This window comes from Habropoda laboriosa, unplaced genomic scaffold (genome assembly GCF_001263275.1).
Source record: "Habropoda laboriosa isolate 0110345459 unplaced genomic scaffold, ASM126327v1 scaffold697, whole genome shotgun sequence".
Classification (NCBI taxonomy): Eukaryota; Metazoa; Arthropoda; class Insecta; order Hymenoptera; family Apidae; genus Habropoda; species Habropoda laboriosa.
Genome location: NW_017100842.1, coordinates 634,881 through 646,420, shown reverse-complemented (window position 1 = coordinate 646,420; position 11,540 = coordinate 634,881). Strand labels below are relative to the sequence as shown.

Sequence of the window (11,540 nt, the reverse complement as noted above, 5' to 3'; positions counted from 1 at the left end):
ACTGACACTTGTAGAATCCAAACTGACTGACACTTGTAGAATCCAAACTGACTGACACTTGTAGAATCCAAACTGACTGACACTTGTAGAATCCAAACTGACTGACACTTGTAGAATCCAAACTGACTGACACTTGTAGAATCCAAACTGACTGACACTTGTAGAGAATTTACTGTATATCGACAGAAAGGTGAGATGACGAGGACTTGAAACTGCAGTCAGGGTTGCACGAAGTACATATATCTCGTAATTGGCTTTGATTCAGTTTTAATTGAACGACGAAAAATGCAGCATTCGACTCTGGATGTTACTGCACCAATGGGTGCAGCTGTTTAATGCTTCAAATTACGACCTTGCTATGCAGAATGGGTAAAGAGCAATTTAAATGGTTTGAAAGGGTGAATAAGACGGAAGAAAAATTTTTTTGATAAAAGAAATGGTAATGATAAAAATTTGAACGATTCCAGAATTCAAGGAAGAAATACTAGGAGAAATTTTAGGATAGTGCTTAAATGTAGATCGGCATACAGTAGAAAAAAGTACGATACTCAATGATTGAAAGAAAGAACTCTAATTTAACACTAGAGCTACCAGCCGAGTCAAAATGACCCATTAGTGACTTCCCAAAAATGAATTTTTATGTAACTGAACCGTGATTGGAAAATTCGATTCATATCCATTCAAATAGAAGCATACATGTAGAAAATAAATTCGGAAAGTTACAAACACGATAATACTGACCAGTATTGAACATTCACGTTTTTTCGAAAGATGCTGATTTTGACCCGGTCGGTAGTTTTAGTATTAATTGAACCAATACACCACCGGCCAAATATTTGGAATCACTGTGCACTGCAAGTTGCACAAAAATTCCCCCAAAAAGTTAACATTTATAATAATTTTTTATCATTCAAATCAATCGACACGAGGTAAAGTACTGTTGATATCCACAACATCAATTTCAAATCAATAAAGAATTAGTGGCAGATTCAATGTTCCAGTCAAGTGATTCCGAACTTTTGGCCGGTGGTGTATATTAAAATTGATAATACATAAAAACAACAAATTCACTTTAAAAAAAGAAAAGAAACAGAAAGGAATGATATTCACAAAAAAGATTGTCTCGAATTAGAGAAGATAGAGAAGACAATTAGGTGGCCCGTTTTACACAGCACACGCTGTATTTCTTCCATCGACTATACACTCGTGTGGGTACTTGTTGCACCTACCTGTAGCGCGCCGGTGCTGAGATTCGAGTTTCCGCTGCCGACGCTCGCGTTGTCAAAATCACCCCCTTGGTGCTCGGTTTGCGCGTTGTTCTGCACTGGCGTCGCCGTGTTCGTTCCATCTGTGGAATGTGTTTTGTATACGTGATTATAGGAAATTTCCTCTGTTTCACCTATCGCGCCGTACCTTTACGTTTTGGCGAACACTATTGTGTCGATCGTTCGTTGCTCAACAGGTTTAACAGTACCTTACACTTCTTTTTTCGAACGGACTCTTTTTTGTAAGTTTTGTGTTTCACAAACGACTGTTCTGGAAATCGAGCTTTCAACCTTTTACAGGTGGAGGATTGCTGATTACTTGTGCAGCAATATAACACTGTTTAAATTTCTTTTTATCGCGTGAAAATGTTTAAGTCTGTGGGTTGCGTTTTTAGATTGATTGCGTTGGACTATTACTGATAATAATGCGTCAGCTAGTAAGCAAAAATGAATTGTGTTACGTATGAGAAACACTGCTATGTCGAAATAATATACGAGGGCGGATTGAAAAGTTCGCGGCCTAAGTGGGAAGAACTGCTGCTAGGTGCTTGCAATTTTTACGGTGTAACGACGTACGAAGTTTCGTGGCTCTGTCGGTTTTTTGTTCTCTTTTACGGAGGAGAGACGAGTAGAAGCGAGGAATGATCCAGTACCTGGTGACAAAGGACATCACCGCAAGGACCTTGAATGATTTTCGCAAGAATAATTTTTGCAAAGTCCTTGAATGATCTTCGATGTGAGGTCCTTTATCTTCAGGTATTGGATCGCTGTTCGTTTTCTAATTTAGTCCTTTCTACTCCGTCTACTGCAAAAACCTCTACTTCACTAGCTCTAAAAGGGAGAAAAATGACGACAGAGACACGAAACTGTATACATTAGTACACAATTAATTACATATTATTCGGTAAAAATTACAAACACTTAGCTGCAATCCTTCATACTTAGGCCGTGAACTTTTCAATCCACCTTTTATCATTCGAATCAATCGATATGAGATAAATTGATAAATGTAGAATTGAGATAAACTTCAGATCTATAAAATATTAGCAGCAGATTTAGTATTGATGAAAAGTGGGAGGTGATTTCAAACTTTTGGCCGGTAGATCACTTAAAATTAACATTAGACCAGTGTTTTAATTCAAAGGATACGAATTTTTTTGAAAAGAGGATTAAAATGTTGGTGGAAAAATGGGAAATGGCTAATACACTATCGATTAACAGTATCTAAGTGTAAATACTATTATTTTTGCATTGAAACTTTGCTTCCAAAACGACATTACTTACGAGACGACCTAAAGTTTCACCTTTTAACGAAAAATTTAATACTTAGAGTGTGTTCTTCAATTATTTTAATAAAATGACTCTTTTGTAATCACGTCAATCTCTTAATTTCAGTTACACAGACACGAAATCCCCTCTGAAATATTTCTTAGTAGGTAAATTGCTGGATTATTACTAATAATAATGCGTCAGCTAGTAAGCAAAAATGAATTGTGTTATGTACGAGAAGCACTGCTATGTCGAAATAATATAGTAGACAGATGCAATCCTGGTCTCTTTTTCTTAAATGCGCAACAAACTTTCTGTCGTGCACTTACGGCTTTTTCCTTCACTTCGACTGCGATTTTCGAAGCGTTAAGACGTCCTTCCGCGCCGAAGAAAATAAAATACGTTTAAGAGAATTCGCAGTGAACACCATTTATTTTAACCCATTAATCCAATAGGTTGCGTTCGTAGCGTGTCCACCGGTCAAAAATTTCGAACCACTATGCACTGCAAGTTATACAAACATTTCCAAGAGGAAAGCTAGCAAGTTCAAGAATTTTTAACAAATTTTTTATCACTCAAATCAATTGTCGTATACCTCTCTCCTATCTTTCATTAGTTTTTAGTCATCCTGTCTCCTTTCCTTAACTGTAAACAAATCCGCATCATCCTAACGTTAGTCACCCCGAAACCTAGACCTCCACATCATCCTTTACTTTTACTCATCGCAGTGGTCTTCACGCACCGAACGTCACCGAACTGTCTAATAAAGTCGAATAGTACTACGCGCAGAATAGCTCCCTTATTTCGCCCCAGTTTCCATCAGGCTCTCCTACCGCGTACCTATTGAATATAATAAACCAACGCAAGGAATCGCGAGCCGCGGAATACAACACAATCGAGACGAAATAAATCTTCATTTATCTATGCAATGTTAATTTCAAATTTTTAAAGAATTAATATTGTAAACAGATTCAATTTTGGTGTAAATTGGTAGATGGTCCAAAACTTTTGGCCGCTGGTGTACGTTTCGCTGATTACGAAAGTGGCCTAAATCACATATTTTTCGTTTCGAAATATGTATTTCAGCAAACGACACCTTCACCAACTCACGCATCATGAAAACAATCTCGTCACCAACCTGTTACAAATCAACGACCACACATACAGACTGAAGAGGGCTCACCCCCTCAAACTAGTTAATAGATTTACCCAACCATCATAACCGTCGTGACAAACACTAGTACTACTGGTACATTCCTGTAGATCTTCTATAGTTACTATTTAATCTTTAGTTTAACGCATGTAATACTTATACTAGTCATGTCATTGACCAAAGCCAATATATTTGCTAAAAATTCCCCCGTGGAATTGATTGTAAGTTTTATGGAGTGCAATAGAAAAAAAAAACAGAAATATGTATTTCGACGTTTTCCACCGAACGGTTCAATTTCCGACTATGTCGCAAAATGGTTCCACATTATCTTAATGCGAATCGATGCAGTACAAAATTACTGATAAACTCGCTTCAAATTGTTGATTTAGATCGTTTTCCTCAAAGGGTTAATTGCGTAATAACTCTGCGGTACAGAATAATGCCGTGCAGAATAATAATAATTACTTTTGTGAATAAATTGGATTCAGGGCACCAGAATCGCTCGATTGCACGTTTCCGGATAACCGGATTTTAAATGCAAGGGAAATTTATACAGCAATTGTAAAATGAATCGAATTAACTTCGCGACCTTTTCACTTCGAAGCTTTTCACTTCACGAACGCGGAGATAACACGTAATACGGAATGCTCGAAATTTTCGAACGAAATACAACGCATGGTAATGACGCTAGAAACATTTCAATCCCACCTTAATTTCAACATGTCGAAACATTATGAATACCTCTCTCGGCGTCGAGGATTTTCCTGCCCACGCCTGGAATTTTCGGTAAATTGTTTGTCGGACGACAGGTAATACGACGTCGAACGCATGCAAGTACATTAAAAACGAACATTTTGATGCGGCGTTAATGAAAAAGTGCGCCGGTTCCAATTAAAACACTGGTCAATACTCACAGCGGTTCCGTTTTTTCCCCGTTTAAATTTGTAATTCTGCAAAATTGATATTCCGCGACGCGCGTGCGGAAAATTTCCATAACGTTTCGAAGAATTTTCACCGACACGTATGTACAGAGAGAGAGAGAGAGAGAGATTCGTCGTTTTGATGAAATTAACGTCCTTCCTCCGCGATACGGAACAGATATACACTACTGGCCAAAAGTTTCGAATCACCTCCCACTTTTCATCTTTTCATTTTTTGTAGATCTGAAGTTTATCTCAATTCTACATTTATCAATTTATCTCATATCAATCGATTCGAACGATAAAAAATTCTCAAAGTCGCTGACTCTTTTCTAGAAATTTTTATGCAAATTGCAATGCTCGGTGATTCCAAAATTTTGGCCGGTAGTGTATGTATATACTGGGTGTTCGATGTGTCTGCACTTTCATGACACCAAAACGAAAATAAAGAATTTTATTTAAAAAGCAGGAGATGGCCTTAGTGTAGTCTTAGAAGATTGAAAGCAAAAGTTTGATGAAATTAGCGTCCTTTCTTCAGGATACGAAACAGATATACGTATATACAGGGTGTCCAAAGTGTCTGCATTTTCATGACACCAAAACGAAAATATAGAATTTTATTTAAAAAATACAAGATAATTTTAGCACGAGCTTGAAACATTAAAGGTAAAAATTTCTCTTTTCACACAGTGAAATTTTACATAAAAAATGACGATAAAAGTATTGTTACATTTTGGTCCTATCACCTGTCGTTCAGTAGTTACGTCAAACGACATTTATCGTGGGACACTCTGTATAAAGGGTGCAAATTGCAGCCGTTTTTACTGCAACTTGTAGCCGACTGAAAACTGATCAACTTTTGTTTAAAACACTTTTTCGTTGGATCACCGAAAGTGCTTGAGAAATCGTGGTAACTGTTATGTGGGGCAGTTACTCTCACTAATTTTCGGACACTCTTCAGGACAGTACAACTTCTTCAAAATTGGACCAAACGACTTGAGTCTTTTTGAGAAATTAGAAGGATTAGTATACTACACGATGTGTGGAAAAAATTTGGAAAAAATTGCAATTTGTGAAAATCGCGAGAAAAATTGTAAAGGTCACTTTTCGCAACTTTTTCATCTGAGCCCGCAATGAAAATTTAAAAAATACGTTTTGTAGATTTATGTCAATTTTACGCATGCTGAAAATTTCATCGAAATCAATTTTACAATTTTCTTCGCTCAATAATCCTAACTTCTAAAAAAAAAGCTCAAGTTCTTTAGGCCAATAATGGCGAAAATAAAACTGTATAAACACTTCAGCACGGTCGTTAATGTACCAATTAATTCCACGTATAAATTCATTCGAAATACGGACAGCCTCACTTATTCACCATGCGCGCGCGAAAGCACCAAATGAATATTTATGCAACGTAGAGATACTTTAACACGATATAATACCTTTCTCGAATATTGAAACTCGCCGCGAATCGATACAGTTCCGCCCCTCGATACGAAGATTGACGTTCCTCGTTCGATGCATAAAACCGGAAAGATAAACACATCCTTTGATACGATAGCGAATTCATGTTATTAACGTGGAAAGTAAATATGAATACATGCACTGCGGTTTAAAAAAGAAAAAAAGAAGAATATTCAGGGACCGATGTAGAAAGTGTACGCGTTTAATATACCGACACCGTTCAGCATGTCCCGCTTAATTACTAAACTTATGCGTCACGCAACACAGGAGCGGGTCGTGTGCCACCTGTTTCGCTGACAGCAGGGAATAACCGAGATGGAAAAGGGAGAAAAAATTGAAAATGTCATAACGAGGACTATTTTTTATGTCCTCACGGATTTCACGTGTGCAACCACGCGTCTGCAAAGTGCTACTGCACTTCACTGTTTTTTTTTTTCTCTCGTTTTTTACAGAGAGTAGGTACTATATGTTTTTTTTTTTTCAGATTGACACTCTGGTATGAATAATCAAGGTAAAACGTTGGAATAAAAATGAACGAAAAGTACATACACTACCGGCCAAAAGTTTGGAAACACTTGCCGATTTCTATCAAAATCGAATATACCGGTAAATTTTGGAATGACCCATCGTTAATATATCAGATGTTAACAAGTTGAATTATATTTTAAAAATACTATATCATTACTAAAAGCATTCTACGTGACATAACCATCACGAAAAAAAAAAAATACCCTACTCCAGGTGTTCTTCCGCAAATGGAATTCTAACGACCGCCATAACCACGACTTCCCGCGCTCAACCCCTCGACAACAATACCCGCGCGATAGTTCTATGGACGTTACGCAAGAGTGTCGTGGCTTCGTTCACCTGCGGCGTCGTTCAATTTTTCCTCTTAATTGATTGTTACGCAAGCGTATGAAAACGAGCCGGCACCGGTGCACAATGAAGAAATGGCGGCAGACGCCGCGGCATTTGAAATGCGCTTGACGATACCGTGACACACGGGCCTCGGCCTAATGCCAAAAGGGTTCGCCTTCGCACGCGAACAACGTCACGCTCGTTGGTAAAACAACGTTTCATCTACGACCGCCTATCGTGTACCACTTTTTCGTTCTCACTTAACGACAGCCCGTGTGTATGTACGTTAAAGTTAGAATTGCACGGCGAAGCGAATAACGATTACTACGGCGCGATGTGCTGCCGCCGGTGACAAAGGTGGAAGACGACGACGACTTGGATAAACGAAGCGACTCGTTCACTAAGTCGCTTTAAGGAGCAAACGCGGCGTTCTATTTGAAAATGTTTAGCAGAGTTAAGACTCTCGAGGAATCTAGGCCTACCTCGTTGACCTTTTTCAGGATACGGAGAGCTCTATAGCAGGTATCGAGAGGCTCGAACGGTTATTGAGATTACCGATTTGATACACAAAGGGCATCGTTTCTGGTCGGAATGATATATTGTTTCTTGAGAAAGTGGAAGTACCGTGATTGTATTGCAGATTTTCGAATGTTCCAGTGTCTTGTCCTTTGGGGTTTCGTTTGAGGATATTCTGGGAGGTTTTGCATTGCAATGGAGTGGTTAGGTTGAGCTTTTAATTTTGTAAAAGGGTTGGGAGATTTTTGGAGATTGGACGTAGATCGAAGATTTTGTTAGTGTTCTTTGGGTTTGGTTTGGGGATTTTCTTTGACTTTTTATGTTACAATGGAATGGTTAAGCGAGAACTTAAAATGAAATGAATTTTTTGTAAATTATGAAAAGGGGTGGAAGATTTCTGGAGATTGCACATAGATCGAATATTTTGACTCTTCTTTGGATTTCTATAGTTTTCTTTGAGTTTTTGCATTATAATAGAATTATTAGATTAGTATTAAAATTGAGGGATTTTTTTTTAAATCGTGAAAAATGTTGGAAGATTTCTGGAGATTGCACATAGATCGAATATTTTGACTCTTCTTTGGATTTCTATAGTTTTCTTTGAGTTTTTGCATTATAATAGAATTATTAGATTAGTATTAAAATTGAGGGATTTTTTTTTAAATCGTGAAAAATGTTGGAAGATTTCTGGAGATTGCACATACATCGAATATTTTGACTCTTCTTTGGATTTCTATAGTTTTCTTTGAGTTTTTGCATTATAATAGAATTATTAGATTAGTATTAAAATTGAGGGATTTTTGTTTAAATCGTGAAAAATGTTGGCAGATTTCTGGAGATTGCACATAGATCGAATATTTTGGCTCTTCTTAGGATTTCGTCAGAGAACCTTCTCTGAGTTTTTGCATTACAATAGAATGATCCGTGCAAATTGAAACGAATCTTCTTTTAAATCACGAAAAGGTCTGAAAGATTTTTAAAAATTGCGCATAGATCGAATATTTAACCACTCTTCTTTGGATTTCGTTAGAGAATTTTCTCTGAGTTTCTGCATTAATAGAATGGTTAAGCCAGAATTTAAATTGAAATGAATTTTTTTGAAAGCATGAAAAGGATTGGAAAATTTTTAGAGATTGCACACAGATCGAATATTCAACGACCGTTCTTTCAGTTCAGAATTTTCTCTGAATTTTTGCATTAGAATAGAATAGTTCGTGTAAATTGAAATGATTTCATTCGAAATCACCAGAAAGGATAGAAGATTTTCAGAGATTGCACACATACCGAGTATTTTACGAACCTTCTCAGAATTTCCTTAGAAAATATTCTGATTTTTTCCATTAGAATAGAAACACTTCGTGTAAATTGAAATTATTCAAACATTTACATGAAAATCTATCACGAAGAGGGTTAGAAGATCAGCAAAGATTAAACGTAGATCGAATATTTGATGATTCCGCATAATATACGAGGTTTAATTAAAATCTGAGAATAACACTTCATGCAATTCTCTAATTAGTGGATCTCATTAGCAATTACGAAATCAAGTCCACACTTCCTAATTATTCAGATCGCAACAGATAACAGAATTATAATGTCTCGATTTCCATAAACATTCGATCGAAAAGCCAACCGCTTTTCATCAACGAAAGTACAAGTACGCACATAAAGGCTCGTTTCCAGAGCAACGAGACCTCTCTATTATCCATCGATCCCGTTGCTTATTAACTTATTACAAAATCCAACAGATCCAAATCTCCTTTGCGACAGAGCCTGTTCTTAAAAGATCGTGCAACAGTTCATTCTCGTCGAAAAAGGTTCGTGCGCAATCTACTTTGCAACGAGAGCCTGCAGAGTTCCCGTCCGGACGATATTCGATTATCGTTCAACTGCGGAGTTACAGTCGATGAAAAAAAAGGAAGAAGAAAAATAACAAAACGGGACACGCGATCTTTGAGAGTTTCGCCGCGAGAAAAATTTCCCGGTGGAAAGTTGCGAACCTCTTCGCGCTTGCGACATCCTTAAAAGGGCTCGACAACAGCGACAACGCGAACGATACACCAACGACCATGTAAATAATGGCGCGTAATCGTTACGTTGCACTTTATATGGAAGAAACGCGGTGGTTTCTCGCGCGGATTAGAAGTTGGATCCGTTTGAAAAAGCGAACACCGACGATCTCGGTCGTGAAAGTCAAGTTAAAACGAGCACTCGAATACAACTCTGCTCGTCTTCCTTTTTCCCTTCCTTTTATTCTCTCTCTCTCTCTCTCTACATTTCTTTTGCCATTCTTTATGTACACGAATTAATAATACCTGTTAATGAGATTAAACGTGCGGCGATCTCGAGAAGAAATCTCCTCGGAGGTTTCTTAAACGTTTCACGTGGAAAAAAGGAGGGAAAAGAAGAAAGGAAACGGATGCTTCCGAAGGATTCTCGATATGCTCGCTAATCCTCGCGCATTCCGATATTATCTGGCCTGCGATGGTAAACACACCAATTAAAACAGCTGCAAAGAAATATCGTTTTCATTGAAATTTCTTCGACTTTCCATCGATTACTCATCGTATGCTTCGTCTCTTTCTTTTTTTTTTCGTTCGCGATACGAAATGTGCGGGGTCAAAGTGACGTCGAACACGAGTCGACACGCGTCCGCAACGCTATCACCGTGATAACGAGCTCACTCACTCTCGTCGTTGGCTCGTTTCTCGCCCTCTAGATAGTGTATCTGTTAATTACTCTGGACGCGTAGAATCACGCCTGTCTCTGATGAAAAGCTGCCACCAGTTGGCAGCTGTCGAGTGACAGCGGGCGAAACCTGAATTCTAAGGTGACAAATTACCGCTGTGGCGCGATCTACAAACAGAACCGGTGTGTGATAATTCGCGTTGAAAACACGCTGCGTGGAAAATCGCCGTGTGACGTAAGGATTTCGTTATCGCGCCGGAAGATACCGAGCAGAAAAACAGAAGCCTCGAGTAAGAGAGAAGAGACGCGATTTCGCGACTATCTTACAGAGTCGAAAGTCTTCTTCACGTCTCTTCTGTCGAAGGACGTGTGCAATTTTTCCTGACAATTTTAAACAAAACGCACAGTGAGACTCACGGTATTTCCTTTTCGCCTTCATCTTGCAGAATGGTATCCGCTTCATGATAAAATTCTTCACCCCCATTATAACCTCGGGATTTACTCACCGAGCTCGCACTTCTTTCAGTTTTTCACAGAAAAACAAGAAACTAAGAGATATAAGTAAAAAAAAAAAAAGAAAAAAAAAAGATTGAGAATACACTTATTCACAAGACTAACTTCATTGAAACGATAGAAATCTGTTCCTCGGAGAATCACAACTTTTCCATTTGAACAATCACATCGATCTCGCGGGGCCAATCTTCCATGGTGTACATATATCTCCGATCGGACGATCGATCAAAAATCGATCATGGTCGTTTGGAACCGTTATACATCCTCCACAGTTACTCTCCGTTAGCCGTGGAAAGTTAAGTTGTTTGGTCGTTGATAGGTTGAGTGTTTCGTTCGTTCGTTCGTTGTTCGGTCGGTCGATCGATCGGATCGATCGATCGAGCGTGGAACGTGGTCGCCGTGCCGCGCGCAATTGACACGAAAATGTCGCGACGGCGATCGCGCTGGGTCCGGAAACGATGGAAGCGCGGTCAGAGCAGCCGATTCATCATTGATCCGGATATCGATCGTGCGCGATCGCACCCCGTGCCTCTGTCGACGCTTCGTTTTCGAGCATTCGTGCCACTGATCTGTTTTGCCGCGGCCACTGTTTGCGTTTGACTGTGACGCCGAACTCTGGGCTATAGCCAACCAGGACTCCGACTACTCACGAAGAGGTGAATGGAGAGGGGAAATGTGCCTCTTCTCCTGTTCTTTGCTCGTCGTCGTCGTCACTGTACGCGTGAGCGTACGTGTGTCTACTCTTTGTTCGTTTTCTCTATGTGTGTCGATTTCTTAATCGTCGCGGAAAGAATACTTCACCCTCGCAACGTGTGCCCGAGCTTTGACTATTAGTAGATTCGAGTTTCGGAGATAAGCCGCGACCTTGATTTAGCGTACTGATTTCGACGGTCT

General features: G+C 38.9%; 1 protein-coding gene across 1 annotated transcript in view; it reads right to left on the bottom strand.

Moving 5' to 3' along the window:
* Nucleotides 1-11,540, bottom strand: part of LOC108577347 (KN motif and ankyrin repeat domain-containing protein 3) — a 48,799-nt gene that overhangs the window by 7,621 nt on the left and 29,638 nt on the right. The window contains exon 4 of the mRNA XM_017940490.1: nt 1,230-1,348. Coding sequence (XP_017795979.1) covers nt 1,230-1,348 — 119 coding nt within the window. The remainder of the gene's footprint in view (nt 1-1,229; nt 1,349-11,540) is intronic.